Source organism: Mesoplodon bidens (assembly GCF_964165515.1).
Source record: "Mesoplodon bidens genome assembly, chromosome: 1".
NCBI classification, from domain to species: Eukaryota; Metazoa; Chordata; class Mammalia; order Artiodactyla; family Ziphiidae; genus Mesoplodon; species Mesoplodon bidens.
In genome coordinates this window covers 43064884-43087812 of record NC_138176.1, presented here as the reverse complement: position 1 = coordinate 43087812, position 22929 = coordinate 43064884, and the positions used below count along the sequence as shown (strand labels likewise).

General features: G+C 32.9%; 1 protein-coding gene across 7 annotated transcripts in view; it reads left to right on the top strand.

The window, feature by feature from the left end:
• The window catches only part of PCDH15 (protocadherin related 15), a gene marked incomplete at both ends in the record, with an annotated part of 718913 nt that overhangs the window by 402481 nt on the left and 293503 nt on the right, over nt 1-22929 (top strand). For 5 of the 7 annotated variants that reach the window (XM_081238611.1, XM_081238610.1, XM_081238609.1 and 2 more), the window contains 3 exons: nt 9462-9668; nt 18643-18777; nt 20233-20382. In XM_081238611.1, the coding sequence (XP_081094737.1) occupies nt 9462-9668; nt 18643-18777; nt 20233-20382 (492 nt within the window). Of the gene's footprint in view, nt 1-9461; nt 9669-14891; nt 14913-18642; nt 18778-20232; nt 20383-22929 lie in introns of all 7 variants that reach the window. The other 2 variants (XM_081238607.1, XM_081238608.1) reach the window with 1 other exon arrangement.

Genomic DNA, 22929 nt, shown 5'->3' with positions numbered 1-22929 from the left:
GTCACTGGGGCTTCAACCCCCAGCCCTTGTAGAGTTTAGTGAGCTGAACAGGATCCTGTGGAGATCTCCCTTATATAAGTGAGTTTCCTCCACTTTTACTTCCGACCCTCAGGTCCAAACTGAAATTTGAGACTTTACTTAAAGGCTGAAAACAGTAACAGCTTGCATAAGAGGCTAGAGCAGAATTGACCTAAGGTGTTCCACCTTGGCTTTTTTTGAGTGTAACAGCTGCCTACAAACATGTGTGAGAGGAGTCAAAATGCTAGACAGCAATTGATTCTCAAAGGGCTATTGATTGGACATGTTAAGATCATGTGATGTGCTTGTTTTTGAAAGGAAGATTTTAGGGCTCTATCCACTGAATCAAGATGCCCATGTGATTTTCAGGGAACTTAAATTTGAGATATAGCCATATTTTAAAATCACTTGGGAACTTGGTAAGGCAGTATAAAATTAAAATAGTAATTAAAAAAACAGACAAATAAGTAAATAAATACATGTCAGACGTCCTGATTGAGCCTGCAGTTGTAGAAGTTTCCATAAAGATTAAATGAAGATTTTCCCTGTAGTACTTTCCCATCAGACACCAGAACTTTCAGTCTTATTTTCATTGGGATATGGTGAAATGTGAGATAAAATTTATAGGTCCACATACACAAATGAATATCCCTAGATCTTATAGATCTTAAAACCCTAACTTAGTCAACTAACCTAGTCAAAGACCTTACCAGTGTTTCCAGGTGGAGAACTGGATGGAAGGTTTTGTCAATATTCCCACTTCTTAGGTTTTCTTAGAAAACATGGAAGAATCTTTCATTTGAGAGCAACATAATCAGAAATATGTACATACATATGTGTGTGTGTGCATAGAATAATCCATAATTAAATTTCAATTAATTAAGAACTGAAATGTCAAGAAGGTTTGATCTTGACCTATGAACAGTAGCAGACTGAATTTATTATGTGCAGAATATTCACATTTATATACATGCAATCCTTTGTTATGCTACAATCATAAAACATATTTAGTGGCACTCAACCTGCCCATTTGAATGTAGTATTATATGTAGCATCAATTACCAGAAGCTAGTTAAGTCTGCTACATGACACCAGTGTTTTATTGGATATACAGTATTGTCATGGAGCCTTACTGGTCATCTTTGCTAACTAGTAAGACTACAAAGAAAGATTTTCCAGAAATTCGAGTGTGGGCATAGCTCAAGCATGAAGTAGCCAGACCCAGAAGGTTGTCTTTCAAAGTACTCACATTATAACCACCCAAGGAGTTTGATAAAAAGGGAGATTTCTTTTTTCTTTTTTTTAGATGTTGGGGGTAGGAGTTTATTAATTAATTTATTTATTTTTGCTGTGTTGGGTCTTCATTTCTGTGTGAGGGCTTTCTCTAGTTGTGGCAAGCGGGGGCCACTCTTCATCGCGGTGCGCGGGCCTCTCACTGTCACGGCCTCTCTTGTTGCGGAGCACAGGCTCCAGACGCGCAGGCTCAGTAGTTGTGGCTCACGGGCCTAGTTGCTCCGCAGCATGTGGGATCCTCCCAGACCAGGGCTCTAACCTTTGTCCCCTGCATTAGCAGGCAGATTCTCAACCACTGCGCCACCAAGGAAACCCCAAAAGGGAGATTTGTTATCCCTGTCCAAGATATATGAATCAGAATCTTTGTGGGGAGGATGTGGGAATATGCTTTATAATAGGCTTTCCTGCTGAGTCTTATGTAAACTAAAGTTTGAGAACCACTGCCCTATCTGGTTGCCATAATTTTTGAAAGTTACCTGTCATTTACTACTGGTATATAGAGAAATGGCTTTGCCATTTGTTTTCCTTCCCTCCTCCTTCCATCCATACTTTGTTCCTTGTTTCTCTTCTCCCCTCCCCTTGCCTCCCCCCATCCCCCTTCCTTCTTAAGGTATCCGATGTTTGTGAAAATTGGTCAAACGGGTCCTAAGAACTAGAGATTAAAGACTATAGTTTAATAGGAGAGACAGGCAAGAAAACTGGCAAATAAAGAAGTGTGTTAATGCACTATAAGAGTGTACTCAGTCAGAACCTTGCTAAAGTAATCAATTTGCCTCAGTCTGACAAGAAAATGTGTCTAAGTCATGCACTAAGGGAAAAACAAAGCAAATCAGAGCAAACATCTCTTTGTTTAAACCACTGCCCATTTTAAAAACCTCCCCATATCTAAAAATATATATCAGCTTATTTATATATGTATTATATGTAAAAGTTGATAAATTCTGGAAGACTGTAGATCACCTATTCACAGCCCTCATTTCTATTAACAGGGAACCACAATTGGTGAGTGAGGAAGATAGGTTGTGGCCCTTTATATATCTTTATATGACTGGCAGGAATGCATATCAGTACCAATTATCTGTAGGTAAGCTTGGTTAGATATGAAAAACCTTTAAAATGCACAAATAAAGATGGCATTCACATAACTTAAGGTGTTCATGTTATACATTCACAAAAATTTATTTCACTTCATTTGAATGTCCAAAACAACCCCTCCATAAATATCTATAAAATGGGAATTAAAATCATGGCACATTCATTTTATTTGTAGAAAATATTTATGTAAAGCAAAGACATACATAGCCTATTGAAATTGAAAATACACAAAACTCACAACAAACCTATTTTTGAATTCTTCCATATATCAGGAACTGACCAAACATTTAGTAAGGTATGAAACAGACAAATTTACAGTGTTTACCCTCTCATAGAATTTAAAGGTCTAGTGAAGAATGATGCTCAGACATTTGTTGCAATAAAGGGTTAGGTTTACAGATGCATAGAGAAAGGACTTTTTTTTTACATACAATATAATTCCATTTTTATTTTTAAATATTATAAATATAGGAAAAATGCAAAATTATCAGAATTATCAAGACTAAAATGTGGTTTTACCTTTTTAGTTGCAACATTTAATTTACATTTTAAAATAAAACTACAGTTAATTACATTAACATAAGAATTGTTTTTTCTTCTAAAGTTTGCTGACATGAAATATTTCTTGGAGTATAAAATCCATTGATTATATATTATCAAATGAGAAGATGGAAACACAAATTATTAATTTTTAAAAAACTTTTCAATTCTTTCCCCATCTATCACTCCAAGCAGGAGATTTTCTTTAAACTATTTTTAATAACAGTAATAACACTAACAGTTATTGAGCAAGACATTTTCTTGCAAGGCAATTTTTGTAAGTATTTTGAATATATTGTATCACACAATTGAATGTATTTGAATTGAATTCGAATATATTATTGTCACACAATCAAGTTGTCTTGTAAATTGTCATTTACTGTGATTAAGGGAGGGTAAGGGACTTAACAGGTGTTGTGAAGTTGGTTAGATATAGACTGGGAGACAAATATCACTCTGCTAATCCACCTTTTCATTACAGCATCATTTGCTTTTGCAGTAGTGTGTGACTTTCTTACCAAAAGAACATTTATTCAGGGCTTCCCTGGTGGCGCAGTGGTTGAGAGTCCGCCTGCCGATCCTAGGGGACACGGGTTTGTGCCCCGGTCTGGGAAGATCCCACATGCCATGGAGCGGCTGGGCCCGTGAGCCATGGCCGGCTGAGCTTGCGAGTCCGGAGCCTGTGCTCCGCAACGGGAGAGGTCACAACAGTGAGAGGCCCGCATACAGCAAAAAAAAAAAAAAAAAAAACAAACATTTATTCATTCAGTACTTATTGACAGACTATTCAATGTTAGCTACTACAATAAGCCTGGGAAGTAAACATTAACAGAATAGTCACACATCCGTGATATCTTGAAAGTTATATTCTAGTGGAATAATTCTGACAATAAATTACAAGTATAATAAACAAATTTTGAAATATTTTATCTGTTAAGTGCTATAAAAAAAAGCAAATTACATTGTAAATTCCAGTGCTGGGGATATAATTTAAATGAGGTGGTCAATGTAGGCCATGTGGAAAAAGATATGTGATTCATGTGGACATTTGTGGGAATAGCATTTGAGGTAGAGGGAACAGCCAACACAAAGGTTCTGAGGTAAGAATATGCCTGATTTTTAGTGGAACAGCATATAGTATGGTCAGAGCATATTTAGTGAGAAGGAGAATATGATAAATGCAATAAGAGGTCAGATCCCGTAGGCTTGAGTCAAATTGGAAATCATTGAGAGGTTTTAATGAGAGAAGTGACTTGATCTGACTAATATTTAACAAAATCACTGAGCTGTACATAAAAGAATGGGCTACTGGCAAGGGTAGAAGCTGATGGAGAATTGTAAATCATCCAGGTGGCAGATGATAGTAGGTTGGCCCCTACCAGGGTGGTAATAGTGGAAGAGGTGAGAAGTAGTTATATCCTGCATATATTTGGAAGTTATAGTCAATAAAATGTCCTCATAGATTAGACGTGAAGTGTGAAAAGAACCAAGGAGTAAAGGTGACTCCAAGATTCTTGGCCTGAGCAACTGGAAGAATGGAGCTGCTATTAAAGTGGGAAAGACTGTTTGTGGAGTAGGTTTGTGTGGTGGGAGATGAGAATTTCATTTTTTCAGAGGTTACATTTGAAATGTTTATTAGATATCAGGTATCTAATAAACATATTATTTAATAGTTATTTTAAACTAATTATTACTGTAGTTACCTAATAACTATAATAATTAGATAATAACTATCTTTATAGTTATTATTTAAGCAGAGTTATTACATATACAGTTGTATATAGATTCTGGACTTTCAGAACTCCAAGCTGGAGATAGAAATTGGGAGTCATTATGTTACTGACATTTAAAAAAAAATTCTATTGGAATATAGTTGCTTTACAATGTTGTGTTAGTTTCTGCTGTACAACAAAATGAATCAGTTATACATATACATATATCCCCTCTTTTTTAGATTTCCTTCCCATTTAGGTCACCACAGAGCATTGAGTAGAGTTCCCTGTGCTCTATAGTAGGTTCTCATTAGTTATCTATTTTATACATAGTAGTGTATATATGTCAATTCTAATCTCCCAATTCATCCCACCCCCTCCCTTCCCCCCTTGGTATCCATAACTTTGTTCTCTTTAAATATAAGTTCATCTGTACCATTTTTCCAGATTCCACATATAAGCGATATTATACAATATTTGTTTTTCTATTTCTGACTTACTTCACTCTGTATGACGATCTCTAGGTCTATCCACATCTCTGTAAATGGCACTATTTCATTCCTTTTTATAGCTAATATTCCACTGTATATATGTACCACATCTTCATTGTCCATTCCTCTGTTGATGGACATTTAGGTTGCTTCCATGTCCTGGCTATTGTCAATAGTGCTGCAATGAACACTGCAGTGCATATATCTTTTTGAATTATGTTTTTCTCCAGGTATATGCCCAGGAGTGGGATTGCTGGGTCATATGGTAGTTCTATTTTTAGTTTTTTAAGGAACCTCCATACTGTTCTCCATAGTGGCTGTACCAATTTACATTCCCACCAACAGTGTAGGAGGGTTCCCTTTTCTCCACATCCTCTCCAGCATTTATTGTTTGCAGATTTTTTAATGATGGCCATTCTGACCAGTGTGAGATGATACCTCACTGTAGTTTTGATTTCTCTAATAATTAGTGATGTTGAGCATATTTTCATGCATTTGTTGGCCATCTGTATGTCTTCTTTGGAGAAATAACTATTTAGGGTTAGTTACTGAGATTTTTAAAACCATGAGATTAGACTAGATTAGCAAGGAAGTGAGTAAGAAGAAGAGAAGATGACTAAGACCTGACTCCAGGGCCACTCCAATTTTAAGTTGGAGAAGAAAGGAGAAACCAGAAAATGAGAATGAGGAGAAGCGGATAGTAGTATTGGAAGAAAACCAAGAGAGAGTGTTGTCTTGAAAGACTAGTGAATAATGTTTTAAATGTTGAAGGTAGGTTAAGTAAGATATGGATTAAAAATAAATATTGCGTTTAGCAATGTAGGAATTACTGGTAATTTTGACAAGAACAGCTGTATTTGAGTGGTGGGGCAAAAGCCTAACTGAAGTGGGCTTAGGAAAAATTGGAAAGAATGAGTGTAGACAAAAGCAAACACAAAAATATAAAAAGTGGGCACTATAGATGCATAATAAATAATTCCTGACTTCCCAGGAAAAAAGTTATTTATTTCTTCTTTCCTAGAATGTATTTAAATGTCTTGATATCCTTCCTATTTTCTTTTTTTCCCCTAAATTGTTGTATCTACTTTAAAGGGTTCATACTAGAGATCATGGAATTTGTTACATTGCTTGCCACAAGCCAGTAGGACAAAAGTTAGTCTGTATTCTCCGTCCTCTGGTTCAAGGAGCTAAGGGGTTATCAATATTTGCTTGTCTTAATATTGAAAATGGAGTAGCTTGTTTCTTTTAATGTTTTGCTCTCCAAAGTAACTAAATAGTATATTTTGTATACTTCTCCCATTTTGGCTTTAGTTTTACTTTGGTCTCATTACTGAAAATGGGACTCATGCCCAAAAATTCTCCAAGCAAAGCCTGGCTTTTAAATATAATGTTTAATTTGTAACTACAGACTTTGTAGATATAAATAAAGTTGTCTTATGGGATTAGATGATTTTTTAAATACTACCTTGTTTCATTTGACCTGCTTTTTTATGCTTCTCATCTCATTTACTAGCGACTACAGGGGAACAGAATAAGTAAGACTTTTGATAATTCCTATTTATATTAAACAGAAGAGAGGATTGGATGATAGGTTTTGTGCATGAACCTTCTAAAGAGAAAAGCATGATAATTTGTTTTAAGTGACATATTTTATCTCTAATTCAATCTGGAATATCTACTTTACTAATTTTCTTTCCTGCCACTAATTTTTCCCATCAATCTTACATTTGGATGTTCATTTGCATTCTCTAAATTAGAGAATCATGTGGTGAATTTCCCTGTGTAGGCTCTCGTAAATCAGGAGACCTGAGTCTGGGCCCTACTCTGTCTGTGACTTACATGTGGTATGGCCTTAAACATAAAATTGACGTTTTTATTTTTGCATCAACACAAAAGTATATATTTTCATATTTAGAGGGGCAAAATAGCATAGAGATTAAGAATGTGGACTTTGGGGACAGATACGTGGTTAGCACATACAAAACACCCCAAAGAGGACAAAATATGTAGTAGCAATCCAAAAATATTACTTATATTAACAACAAACTAATGTTAGGGAAATAATAGAGTCTTTACATGTTATTTTTAAAGATATGGGCAAATCAGCTGTTTCCATAGATCTAATTTGAGTTTTCTTTCTCTTTTTGTTTGATCACTTTGTTTCCATCATGCAAATAATACATGTTTTTCTGGCTTCCTAGCTTTCAGTAAAAATTAACATCATATGAGCTGAATGTAAAATAAAAGCTTCTTTCATTGTTACACAATTTGCTTTTTGTTTTCCTCTCACCATCCATAAATTGCGTGTGTTTATTGGAGGAAGGGGACAAATGATAAAATCTGTGACTTTTCATAACATTATTAGTGTGTCCAGGACATAACCTAATGACTTTCAGAACAATTAGATACAAAATAAGGGGAGAGAGACTAGCATGTGTGAACTGTTCCTGATTCAATTAGATCCAGGTCATTGGGCTGGAGCCCGTTATGGACCAATTAGTTTCCTACAGTGAAAGATGATGTTTTCTAGTCATGGACTGTACCTTTTCCTCTGGTCAACTGTGTCCAGAAAGCCTGCTGTATGTCACAGAGGGGACTCCTAGAAGAACATCCATGTCTCAGCACAAATTAATCACAACCACTGGATACAGAAACAGCTTATCCATGCTGATGGTCAGGAGCACATATGGTTATGAGTGAAGGATACAAAGTTACAGAAAAGGCTACATATTATTCCAGGACTATTGTCTTTAATGCAGAGCAGGGGCTCATAAACATTTTGTACCATTAACCACTCTAGCAATCTGTTCTCAGATGAAAATTTAAATGCATAAAATAAACTATATAACATTATAAAGGAAATCTAATATATTGAAATAGTCATCAAAATATTTAAAAAGCAAAGATAAGTAGTTTTTTTCTAAACAATGCTTTATATAATATTATTTAACAATGGGTTTATTAATTACCATAATTTCAATGCAGTAATTAGCATAAATTATATTTCAAATTTTTTTTTAATATTACTAATAACATGAAGTGATTTTTCTTGGTGCAAACTCACTGGTTCTGCCAAACATTACTGTGATTTGTCACATACCCTCTCAATTGATAGAAACACTAAAACTTACAACTAGAAAAAAGTGAAAACTTATCTTCCAGAAACCCAATAATGCACAATCAGAGATATCTATCTGAACTGCTTATAAACCTTCATGGCCAAATGTCACTGCTACATGTAGGAAAGCACTCCAGGATTTAAAATAAAATATTTAACTTTTAGTTGATTTCAAAATACAACTATTGCAGCAATAGGGGAACATATCAATAAAAAAATGACAGATTTTGAATATATATATATATATATATATATATATATATATATATATATATATATATACTATTGAATTATGTTAATGCTTTCTTCTAAAGTTTGGAAGAGATTTTCTAGAAATCAGTTGTGATAAAATCTTCCTTTAAATAAAAATTTTGGATTGCTATACAATAAGATGCATTTTTTCAAAAACAGAAATTCAAGAGTTGGTGTTAAGGGTTGGTGTTCACCCATTCATAGCATGACCATATGGAGATTTCCTTAGAAAATTTATTGGAAATATAAATTGTCATCAAATTTTTAAACTGAATAGGAGGAAAAAAAACAAGAAAACAAACATACTCCTAATACAGGAATATTAATTTTACTGGAATAACATATGTATGGTTAAATAATGTTTACATTTCCATTTCTACTAAAAATAATTTATTGTAATTTTCTCTGTCCCATGTAAGAGTCTTTAGAGGACTTTTCATGGGCAACAAATATAGCTTTAATCTATTAATTGTATGTAGAATTATGAATTATTTGGGGATTTAATTACTACCGTGGAACCAGAAGACATAGAAGAGGCAAAAATAAACACAATACGTTATTTGAGTTATGAATATTTGTCTCTGTCTTTTATTTAAATATTTTATCAGCAATTCACTCAAATATCTTCGCTTCTCAATTTTCTATCTAAATGTACTTAAGTGCTGTTATTTTTTCTAATAATATGCCATGACAGGTACAAACGTTTATTGCAATGATTTTTTTTTTTGAAATATACACTGGGTTTGAGGACAGGAAAGCAAAAATTGATGAAGCCTCTCTGGACTTTTATTTCCTCATGTTTTCTAAGGGTCCTTTACTTTAAAGTAGTCCTTCCTGTAATGATACCAGATTAAAAGAGAATTCCTACATAGAGTATGAAAAATAGCACACCAAAAGAATTCCATAACATACAATGTTTTAATCTTTTATATTCTTTTTTAGGCTGAACAGGACAATGGTCATCCTCTTCCTGCTTTTGCCAGTCTGCATATTGAAATACTGGATGAAAACAATCAGAGCCCATATTTCACAATGCCCAGTTATCAAGGCTATATTCTGGAATCTGCCCCAGTGGGAGCAACTATTTCTGACAGTATGAATTTGACCACCCCTCTAAGAATTGTAGTTTTGGACAAGGATATAGAAGATGTAAGTTAAATATAATTTTTGCTCTTATTTTGCTAACACATCTCTTGTTATATTCATGCCAGTGGGAGATATTACAAAGACATGGTTGCATGAGCTATAGAATAGAAAAAAAAGTCAGTATAAATGAGAGTCTTAGGGTTGTAATTTAATTCCATATCAAGGTTATTATAAAAAAAGTAAATTTGAATTCATCAACTGTTCTTTTTCAGTTTACAGATATTCAGTATAAGGGAGAAAATTAATGTTTCTCTTGCAGTTTGCTAAAGTACGAGGGCAGTCTTTTTAATTAACATTGGCTTTAAACTATGTAATACTAATAGGAAAAAATAATGGCATTACACAATAAGTATAAAAAATCATGAAGGTAGCTCTGAAGTGTGATTTGGGGGACTTTTCTGACATTATGTTATTAAAGAAAACACATTTTGCGGCAGCTGACCCGCTCACACTTTTGCCAATGGCTGTGTTGATGCTAACACTCTTCCACTCCACACATCATTGTCCTCTGTTTTTCTGGTACTGACACTCACTAAAGGAGTGGGAAATTGTCCAGATTGGGCAGATCAGAATATTTTACCTCCTTAGCTAGAGTGATTGCTACAAAGAGTGGACAGAAAATTTTTACCAGTCCAGTCAAAGTCCTCCCAGGAATTGAACGGAAAACAAAATTGGAGCTGGAAGACTTTGGCATCATGTATTAAAGAAGTGGAAATGAATCTGAAGCCATTGTAACCAAGTTTGCTGACATCATAGAGAAAGCCCAATGTCATTGGGAGAGAATGAAGCCTGACAGAGACATACAGAGAGGAGTCCTACTGAGTCCCAATTTTTTAGGCTGTAATATCCCCAGATCTATATGAATCCTTAAAAATTTTCCTTTTTGTCTCTGACCTACCACGGTATTTCCCCAAATATCTTTTTTTGTTTTAACATACATTAAGTCTGATTTCTGTCACTTGCAACTTACAAAGTCCTGACCCAGAAATGTCTTCCTTTTCAATAGCATCTGATAAAACTTTGTGATCGTGGAAATATTCTGTAGCTATTCTGTCCAACACGGTAGCCAATAACCCTGTGTGACTATGGAGCACTTGAAATGTAACTAGATTGAAAACATAATTTTAACATTTTGTTTAATTTGAATTATTTTAAATGTGAATAGTCACATGTCGCTAATTAGACAGCACAGCTCTAGAACATCCCCCAAAATCTCATTACATGGAATTTTGTCATCAGTTTAGTAAATTACAAGGGCACTTCCAGATTCTTTTCTTTTCTTTCTGGAAAATTTTGTAACCCTTAGCAGAGGCGGTGATAACTCTTGCATGCACTCCACTTCTTCTCACCAGGTGTTTTATTTTACTCTTTATATTTTTCTCTGCTTTCTTTTTTTTTCCTCATCCTACCTTTTTTGCCCTTCTTAGTCTCTCCCATTTTCTTTCATCATGTGTTTTAACAATAGCTAACTCACACTGATTTCTTAATACCTGACAGATAATATAGTAAATGCTTTATCTTGCATTAATTCCCTTAAATTTCACAGCAAACATAATAGATGCAATTTTGCATATTGCAGAAAGAGAAATTTAAATGCAATTTAAGTGCCTTAAATTTGAAGCAATTTTAAATGCCTTACTCTGATCACAGAATTAGTAAATGGTGGAGTTAGACCTTGAGCCAAGGTCTAATGGAAATAAAGTCATTGATTTTAATCACTAGTCTAGATAGCCCCTTTCTATTTTATACAGTCTGACTGTAGTCTGACTATGATAACAGCTGTTAATGCTATAGACTTTCTTCCTAGAATAGTGTGTATACATACACAGTTTCACATCCCACATCACAGAGTGTTTAGGGATTTCCTGAAGTTTAATGTGTTTCATGAGTCACAGGTCATTTAGTGAATACTCACTAGAAAACTCACAGAACCACCTTAAGAAGTTTTATCCTGGCTAAGCTAATATATTTTGTAGGCCCTGTTATGTCCCACAAATTTTGGTGTGGATTTTATTTCATGTTTTTAATTTAAATGCATAATCATATTTTAAGCAGTGACTAGTCAGTTTGGAAATTTCTAATAGTTTAAGTCACACCTTCATGAACACAGTGGTTGGCACAAGCTAAATCCTAAAAAAAAATGTAGTTTTAGTTTTTCCATATGGCAAAATTTATGTATTTGTACTTTCTTGGTACATTTATATTGTTTAGTGGTTGCATACTAAGCCCTATGTTTGCTTGCATACATTCTTACTTTTCTGGATTGTCATTCACTTTAAAATTACAAATGTTAAAATTGCATTCTAAGGGACTTTGTAAAGGATAGTGGAACTTCAAGGTATTACGGAGTTAGGGTGGAGAGAGCTCCTGCGTCTGAAACCTTTGGAAAACACTACTTAGAATTCTGCTCTTGAAGATTTACAATTCAGTTAGCCTATTAAATACTCTGAATGTTTCCAAGGGATGGGACAGCACATTATGGTTCTTAAGAGTTTGTGCCTTGGAGTTAGATAGACCTGGGCTTGACTGTTGGTTCTACCCTGTGATAGCAGTATAACACTGTTAGCCTTATATTTACCAGTTGCAGCCTTTTGTTCAAATGCCAGTGACCCAAAAAGATATATGGTAGCAGTCACTGCCACCTTGGCCTGCTCCTTCACTTGGGGCTGGTGGGGATGGGAGGTGAGAGAAAATTTCCCTTAGATAAAGCCATGTGCATGGAGAGTGGCATAATTGCTATGTTTTACAGAAATGTCAAGTGATTAAACAATGTCTATCCGGCCATTTGTTTATTATTTAGGCCCATCCTCTTTCTAAAATCATCTGCAGTGAGTGATTGTCATTAGGTCCCTAGAAACTGAACAAGTATATCTAATCCTTAGTGACAAATTTTTCTAAAATATCATATACAACTTCGATATATCTATACTTTAAATAAGTCCATAGAATGTTAAACATCATTTAATCCAACTCCCTATACTATGTGAAATTTTATATTAAAATCCATTCTTCAGGAATTGATGTTACACTTCATTGTGCCACTCAAGCTTGAAACCTAGGAGTCATCCTTGATTTTTTTGTTTACTCAAGACAATTAAGAAATCTTTAAATTCTTCCTGTTTTGTCCTCTGAATATTTCTTGACTCTCTTTTTCTCTCTCCACTCTTACAACCTATTTGTCTTTTATTAAAATTGCCTCCTAATCTTCTTGCTCCCATTTTTTTTCTTACTGAAAGCCATCTTTCACTCAGCCACTAGAATGATTTATTCAAAGCTCAAATCTTACTATATCACACTTCTACTTAGTATACTCTCATGACTTGCTGCAGAAGAAATTTCAAGCCTATGTGCACGGTTTTCTGCTACTTGATACCTGAACATTTATGCAGCCTCATTTTCTGAAAATTTCTGCTTCACCTATTACATTTAGCAACTACTTGTGGTTTCATGCATTACACCAAACTACTGCTTATCTAATTACTTTGTTTGTTACATTTTCTTTTTTGAAATCTTTCATCTTCCATTGCATGAACTGGCTTGAATAACATGCTCAGTGTTTGGAATTCAGCTCAGGCATACCCTCATTTAAGAATCTTTTCTAGATTATGCATTCTATTAGTTGAGTTGCATGTCTCTTTTTGGTGAATTTCTCTAAAGTTATATTTACATCATTGTGTGTGTCTTTCTCCCTCATTGAATTTAAATCCCTTGAGGATAGGTCCTAGATCTTAATAACTTTTGTAACTTGAAGATCTAATACAGTTCCCAGAACTTAGTATGTTCTAGTAATTGTTTAATAAACTAATAAGTTCAGGCACAAGTAAAGGAATGAGAATATCTGGCATATGTATCAACAGTTCTAATGGTATTGAATTAACTGTTTCACAATATGGCCCATTCCATGGTTGGACAACTAATTACTAGAAAGCTTTTCATCACATTAAGTTGAAACAAGCATTCTTGTAACTCAACCATTATTCTTTATATCTTCCATTTGCCAGTATACAGAATAAATCTTTAGATTAGTCATTATGTGTTTGAAGATGAATTTATGTCCTTCTGAATCATATTTTTTTCCAGGCCAAGTGCTCTTTACTTCTCAAAAGTAAAATATGTTCATTGCTAGGTTATTTTAAGATCTGTATTAAAAAAAGAACACTTCAAGGCCCTTTTAGTTTGCAGGCAAGAATTTTACTACATGGTAAATTCTAGTAGTTTTTGAATGTCAGAATTAGTGAAATTAATCAGCATAAGGATAAAGGACTTAAGAATAAGGACAAAGACACATCACCTCATACAGGTATTTCCAACAGAAACAGAGATAAAGCATCAGGCATGAAAGAGAAGTAGTAATTCCAGGAGGTGGTTTTCTTGAACACAGCTAAGCCACAGGGCAGATGCCAAGAAGGGGACAAACTTGGATCTGTTTATCCAAAAATGAAGTTGTTTTCTTCCTTCAATTCAGTAGAAAGTAAGACAAAGTTTTAGGAACTAGTAGCAGAGATTGGTGATTTACGGTGTTATTAGCAGTTTAGATTTTGAGTCAGAAGGAATATTAAGGGTCACAGTAAAACTGAAAAAGAAAGTAGACAAAAATATTTGTACTAATGTTCCTTCCTTTAGATATATAGATATCAATATATATTTATACATGCATATGTAATATATATATGAATCATATTTATAATTTTTTTCAACCATTCTTACTTCACAGTTTCATAATAGCCCAGAATATACATAGAGCGGGTAATGCAAAAGAGGCATGTCTGAAACCACCAGGTTTTCAGTGGCAGAACCACTAAAAGTTGCTTATTGAATTCTAGTTATAAAAAAATAACAGGGAATAATAATCAACAGAGGTTATGCATTTAGCTTGCAGAAAGGCAATGATCCACTTATAATGCCAAGTCAGTTTGCATCCCTATATAGTGTTTTGTTTCAAAATAAAGGTATCCTTGAAATTTAATACAATACACTTATAAAGGTATAATGTACTTACATGCTTTATAAATATTGTTATATTATCATATATATGTTATGATGTGTCAAACTACTAAGAAAACAATACACCTTCGAAAAAGTTGTTAGTTTAAATGAACTGGAAAAGGTTTTTTTTGTTTGTTTTGTGGTTCATTGGTTTTTTTCTAGTGTACACTTGTATGCCATATATATATTTGTGGTCATTTATATTTACATTTTTTAATTTAATGTTTAATTTGCATATAGGTTCCACCTGGTGGAGTTCCTGTAGGTACTAGGTGTTAATTTTGTGTTTGCTCTTTTGTTAATTGCTGTGGTTCATTTCCTTGTTCTTTTTCCTTTCTACACAAAAAAAGAAAATAGGGAATTACTTCATTATCACTTATAAAGACCTAAAACTATTAAAATATATATGTAATTTAAATTTATTACATCATATTATTGGTTGTAGCAGTATGAAATTGTGGAGAATCCAAACTGCATGTGAACTTAAACAAACATTATTTAATTATTAATTTTTTTAGCCCATGAAGCATTAATAATTCATCATTGCATTCTTTAAGAAAAAATTCTAATCTTAGGGTCGAACCCTTTTGAATAAGGTACTTCAGAGAACTACTGTCAACTAATTCAAATTGGCAGATGAGATTAAATTTTTTGTCATTTTCTTGTTATGCTTTGTAATTTATATGTATGCTCATAAGTATGCATATGTATGTATGTGCACATATACATTTCTGTGTTGTATGTACATATATATGAGGATGCATATAATCTTGTGTGTGTATGTATGTGTGATGTCATCTTTTGAGTCTCATTGGAAACCCAAAATTGGTTTTAAATCCAATAATCTGTCATATTTGAACATATTTCTTCTATATGATGAGATTTTTAAATTTTACATTCATGTGTTAGTTTACCTTTGTGTTTGTATATGTGTTTACTTTTGCATTCACTTTATTTGTGCTGTGAATAAATATCAGAGTTTGTTTTACACTCCCAGAAAATAATACACAAATTAACAAAGTAATATATTGTGCTTTTGGTATATACTGAATGTATACTTTAGAGTAAAATAATATTTCTTTATGTTGGGGAAAAAGATTGTTATATTAATCAGCCCTCTGTGTATATTTTGATTTAGAAAACTAATATTTATTTTAAATAAATTTATAGACACAAGGACTACATAAAATATATTGTCCCTATCAGAATAATAAGCCAGAGCATTATCTTCCATTTACACTCAGTACACCACACCTGAAACTAGTATTATCCTTACAAATGAATCTAAGGTATTAAACTCTGAGTGATAACCAGCTGAACATTTCCAAGTCTGCCTTCTTAAATTCTTATACTTAAATACCCAGACATTTACCAATAGCATCTATGCATGCTATATACATATATAAATTTTAGAAAGTTATTATTTTAAATATTAATAAACTTCAAAAGTTATATTTTAATCAGAAATTAACTGTGCAAGGCAGATTGGAATAAGCTGTAAGATGCCATGTACAACACTAACATTATGCATTCTGTTATTTTTTTTACATAAAACAGCCTGCAGTTCCGGGAAATGTTATTTTAGTCCCTAGCTAGTTTTTGTAAAAGGACTTGAAATGGAGACAATTAAATTATAAAAGGACTTTAGTGTTTCTGGTTATCAAATATGAGAGAGCCTGTTTATGAAGTCCTGGTGTGTATATCATCTTCGAATGGGAATCGCTTGGCAATGAAAATCTTGTCACTTTCATAAATTTGTGACATAGTGTGGTTTGTGACACAATCATACTACAGTCACATATACATACATTGGTTTACAACCCAACACTCATTACAGTATTGCAGTATCTCAGTACCTGACATTAAAAAAATGCCTAAAACATGGTGAGTATATGAATGAATATATCTAACAAATTTACTAACAGAAGCTACAGTTGAAAGGAAGAAGAGAAATTGAGAGAGGATTAGTCATAAAGGAAGTAGAGAATGACTGAAGGATTTGAACAAAAGGAAAGAAGGAAATATTTGGCAAGCAAATCACATAGCAAAACTTGCTCAGCTTGGATTACTCGTAGTGTAAATATATGAGTAAAAGAAGCTGTGTTTGTTGGCACCATTGTTGTTACGTTCAGAGAACAGAAAAAAATATATGAATTTAAAAGCCTAGTGATTTTACCTTGATAGGTAAAATCAAAGGTAAGCACTAAAAAGGCAGACGCTCATATTTACTTAGTTTTTTTAAATTAATTGAAACTGTATGCTAACATTTGTGATCATTTAAAAATAATAATTGAATTAGATTACAATTGGCTCTAAAGTATAACAAAATAAGAATCCAAAAATGTGGTTTAAAAATATGTTTTAATGTGTATTTTATGAATTACTTTTAAAAAGAATTTAACTTTTTATTAACTAACATATTTGATTAACCAAAATACCCCACTTCCTAGCCATGCTGAGAAACTAGGGTCATGACACTGAAATGAAAACAGCTGAATGCCCATTGGAAAATATCAGTGTGAAGCCTCTTGATTTTTTTTACAACTCTTAACAACTTTCATTATTTTATAAGTGGACCAACAGATATTATTATCTATAGTATTAATTTTTTTAGTGTTCCGAGATAAATGTAGCACATTGACCTTATATCAAAATCGTGGACAAGGAAGCTGCCATGATATAGCTAAATAATATCTCCTAATAAGATATTGAAAATACAGAACTTGTGTCAGGTTCAAATGAAACCATTCATTCCAAGGTTATTTGAAGTATACACATATTGAAACTTTAGGTAGATGTAAAGTATCTTGTGGATCAAATCATGCCAACCTTTTAATATAGTAGCATGCATTTCAACTTTCTCACTTCTACATAGAAATTTTTTAAATATGAGTTCTAATTTTTTTTTCTTTTTAATCGACAATGTGTTTAACAATTCCTGGCTCTCTACTCTGCCTTCAGCCTTTGATATCAGACTTAGAAGTCTGTGATATTAAATCACATTTCACACCATAATATTTTAAAAGTTGCCATAATCTGTAAAACACCTTACCTCGCTGTATCATCCCTGTTCCTGTTTTTTCACAGCCTTCCTTGTAGTCCACTCTCTCTCAACATTCCCATTTTATTTGCTGCACCTTCCTTGCTATTCCACTATGCAGACGCCAATCCAAGCCTACCCATTTTATGTCTTTGTTCTTTCTCTGAATTGCAGAGATTAATACCTTATCTTTCAGAGATGGCAATAAGATTGTAAAGGATTTCCAAGGCCTAGTTAATTACCTGTGTTTTGAACTTTTGCAATCACTTCCTTTTTATGTATATATCATTTTTTCTAAACCCGTTTTTCAGACACGTGTCTGTCAATTCATATATTTTGAATCTAATCATCTGAAATGTTTTAATTAAAATAAATATTATGTTTCCCCTTGGAGAATCTTTACAACATTAAAATAAGAAAGAATAAGCACAATATTTATAGGTAATGAATTATACATAACCAATTTTACTTCTATTTTACATTAAACACGAGGACAGGATAATAATATGCATGTGTGCAGTTTATTACTACAAATGAAGTAATTGTAAAATTCTACAGCTAAAATTCTTGGCTCCAATTTCCTTTTCTTGTATTTATTTCTTATTTCTTGAGTCCAGTGAAGTTCTGGAAAATATTGATATTAAATAATCAGTAAGAATATATTCAAATGGACTGTTTTCTATCTTCTTCTTCTTCCTACTATTTTTCCTTTTATTCACATTAATTATACTAGTACTTATTTAAGTATTTTATTTTCCACAAAGTGAGTAATTGTCTGTGGATAGTTTTGTGCAATTATGAGTAAGTTTCTAGTTAAATCTTTCTTTTCTTTAGAAATTCTTAATACAGTTATGTATTTTTGTAATAAATTTGAAAAATTAATTTCCAGGTAATGAACTAATAAATGCATTGTTTATTAACATTATAAATAATGGCACTTTTTTTTTAAAGACGAAAGACCCAGAGCTTCACCTTTTTCTGAATGATTATACTTCAGTCTTCACTGTCACGCAGACTGGAATCACTCGCTACCTCACCTTACTTCAACCAGTGGACAGGGAAGAACAGCAAACTTACACCTTTTCGGTAAAGAGATTTCATATATATGTATATAAATATATGTGTACATATATATGTATGCAAGAGAAAGAGGTGTCTGTTTAAAACTGAAAAGGTCAATGATTTGAAAGGAAAATGCAATATTTTCAAGTAATAACAGAGAATATAAATAATAAATTCTTCACACGTATTTCTCTTTTTTTCTGTTTGTAAGTTTGTGTAGTTTATTACCATTCTTTCCAACAGAAGAAAGACAAATTTTGAAATGAAAACAAGAAAATGGGAAGCTCACTCTTCACCATACACTCATGATTGACTTAAATTGAGATGTTATAAAGTAGAATCAACAAAATAAAAAAAAATATTTTCTAACATTTATTTATTTATTTATTGTTATTGCATTTTTAACTTTGTCATAGAGTTAGGCCAGTGGTTCTCACTGCGGATGATTCCTGCACCCACCACCCTCCCCATCCTGCCCTTCCCCAGGATCTGTTTGCAATTTCTGGAAAGAATTTTGAGTATTACTCTTATGAAGAGGTGCTATTGGCGTCTGGTGGGTAGACACTGAAGATGCTGATAAACCTTTTATAATACACAGGACAGCCTCCCACAACAAGAATTTGTAGGCTAGGTTAGTGAAGAGAGAGAGAGAGAGAGAAAAGTTGGCAGCTGAATAGAGGTAAAAAGGAAGTTCTATTCATTATCCAAATTTCTGAGCTAGATTTTATTCAAATATAGGGGGAAAATGAGCTGATAGAAAAGGGTAGGCAATGGAATTTATATAAGGAGGGTTTTTTTCGGGAAAAACTTACACAGCAAACTCAGAGCTTTCAGAAAACCTAAAGTCCCCAGTTAAAACTTAGATACAGAGTGGATTTCAGAAGTCATTCAGAACGAGGATGGTAGTGTTATAGCACTGATTTTTTGGTGAGACCTTCTTTACAAGTTAATAACGTAATTAAGATATCACCTTAACAAATGCCAATGGGTCATTTAAAAATTATGATTTTGTGAATTATTAGAAAATGATATTACATGTTTAGGGTACCTATTTTCTTGACTGATGTAAGTATGTTGGCTGTAAAAGCAACTGTTGCATTGTAAACAAAACATGTGAAAGTGGAGAGTATTTTACTATTAATTTTTTAAAGGTTAAATAGTAGTTAACTCCTAAGAATTAGCAATTTATTGGCCATTTCAAGCCTCCAAGACATTTTACATATCAGATTCTTTAAAATGTGCTTGCATTCAATACATTAAAAACAAAGCAGACTCCTCCATAATTGCTTCTTAGCACATTAAAACACTTTGATTATATGTACTATTATAGTTTTATTAGTTCCATTTATCAGCAAACATTTCAGCACCCTTTTAAAACTGTAAGTTACATATGAGAAACTTCTTAAATTGTAGGAGTTAATTCTGTACTGCTTATATTTGCATGAATTCTCTATTAAATGTATTTTTCTATCCCCAAAGATAACGGCATTTGATGGTGTTCAAGAAAGTGAGCCAGTTATTGTCAATATTCGGGTGATGGATGCAAATGATAACACTCCAACCTTCCCTGAAATATCCTATGATGTCTATGTTTATACAGATATGAACCCTGGGGACAGTGTCATACAGGTGAGGATATTTGAAACAATTATTTCCTTGGGCATTATACAGCGCATTGGTGAAGACATTGCTGAAGAAATGAAAGTGAATTTCAGACTTATTGTATGGCATAATTTAGCTTAAAAAGCTTTAAATTTATGTTTACTTTTTGAATGAAAGTATATCTACATGGACTTTAAAGTAGAATTAACTAGATGTACACATAGCTGTTTGACCTTTTATACTTGATTTTTAAAATGTAATATATTGAACATATTTAATTAATATAATGCATATATTTAATATACTGAAGTTTCAAGCATTAAACATGTAGCTTAAAACTTCAAATTATTTTGAACTCTTGTAGAAATGGGTTAAATTTCCTTTGCAGATAAATACAAAGGACTGTATTAATAAATTGCTGGGTAATAGACATTGATTACCTGGACATAAAATGGAATCATTACAATGGGAAAAATTAAGATTAGATAGTAAATCGTATCTTTGAAAACACAGAAATCTGGCAGAATCTTTATCCTTGATTTATTTTATTTTTATCATTAGCTGTACTTATTACATTTAAATAAATTGCAAGTTATCCACAATCTTTTTTGTGCTCTGTATATAAACCATAAAGAAGTAATAATATTCTTCCTTGAGGATTTTTAGAAATCTGGTTGACTCCAGTACTTTCCAAACTGGCTGTACATCAAAATTATCTAGGGAGTTGTTGAGAAATACAGATGAGCAAGATTCACTTCAGCTTTCCTGGATCTGAAACTCTATAAGTAATACTTAAGTAATCAATATAAAAAACAAACCCAAAAGGTTTAAGTTGCCCAGTCATGTAAAGACCACTGATCTATATTTTCCTCTACATCTGAGAGTCAGATTTAATAATTTGAAATTACTCTCAAGCCAGGAAGGTCATGATTCTTTATACTTTTTAGAGTATTAGAAAGTCTCCTAATTATTACTAAAGTTTATATATAATATATATTATATAACATAAAATACATAATAATATAGAATATAATCTAATATATAATAGTACAGTATATAGTGAATACTAATAAATAAATTTGTATACCTATATGTTTTAGTATTAGATAAATAGTTCAGAGCAGTAAAAAAGCATTCCAAATGCCTCAACAGTGTACTTAAGTCTTTATGTTATGGTTGCTTTTCTCTCCAGCTTCATCTTTGGCCCTCTATTTCTATATGTATGTTTCAGTTCTACTGAACTATCATTTCCAGTTACCTGAATGTGCCTTGCTCTTTCCCATTTTCTCTAATTATCTCCTTTACCTTGATCTCTTTCCCTTCTATTTATAGCTTGATTACTTTCTCCTATTCTTTAGACATTTTACTTTGTGAGGAAGCATTCCTTGGTAGTTTTCAGTAGATAATTCCTAGTAATTCTTCTTCCTTAATAGTTCCTGTTCTTGCAACCCACCAATAACAGTAGTTTCTAGCCAAGATATTATGATACAGTGGTGTGTCCTCATCAGTGTGAAATGTATGGGAAGAAATAGTTAACAATATGTCTCATGGCTTTTGTATACTATTTTCTGTTAACCAAGAACACTTCTTATCTGATCTTTTACAAGGCTAATTCACTCTCATCATTCAGGACCCAGCTCAAAATATCACCTGCTCAGAGAAAACTTTCCTAACAGCTTAGTGTCAATAGCCTCCCAGCATACACACATACATATACACACTCCGTCACACATTCTTATTCTGTAACTTTCTCTCATCACTTTCATAGCCAATATGGCCAACTAAAATTATCTTCTTTTCTTCTTGTCCTCACCCCAAACTAAAAACTCCATCAGTGGCCATCTGTCTTGTTTGCTACTCTAATACCAGCACATGCCAGACATACTAGCCATGCAGTAAATATTTGTTCAAAAGATGAGTTATTACCTATTTTGCATGATATAATTGTTAATATAAATTAGAGATAAGTCAATGCTACCCCTATTTTATTTATTGGATTAAGATGTGCTTTCTTCAGTGATATAGGAAGGGGTAACATTATAGACTGAGCACTGAAAATTCACCTAAAAGTGCATCCATGTGAATGTCCTCTTCCATGTATGTGGGTAGTGGGGAAAAGGTTGCAAACAGCCACAGTACATTTTATTCATATCTTGGTTATGGCACTTGTCATATTGATGAAATCCACCTTTTTTACCCATTTGTCTTGAAGGCACAACTATAATTTGTTTCTGTATCCATAGTCTGTGTATCCATAGTGCCTGGCATATAGTAGATGCCTAACCTAGTAGATGCTTAATAAATGTTCATTTGAGGATGAAAGAAAGATCTGTAAACAAGTAGATCTGAATGAATGGGGAGGAATAAGTGTATTGGTCTTTATTTCTAGTGAATTGATGGACCTAGAGATCTACATTTATCTTTACTGAGGCACTCTTTCATAGGGAGTAAAATTATGGTTTATACAGATAAAGGAATGAAAAATATTGTCATGTTCTTATTTAATTAGATCTGATTCTCATCTCTATAATAACATAATTGGAAATAAAAGTAAGTTTATACAGAAAAACCACC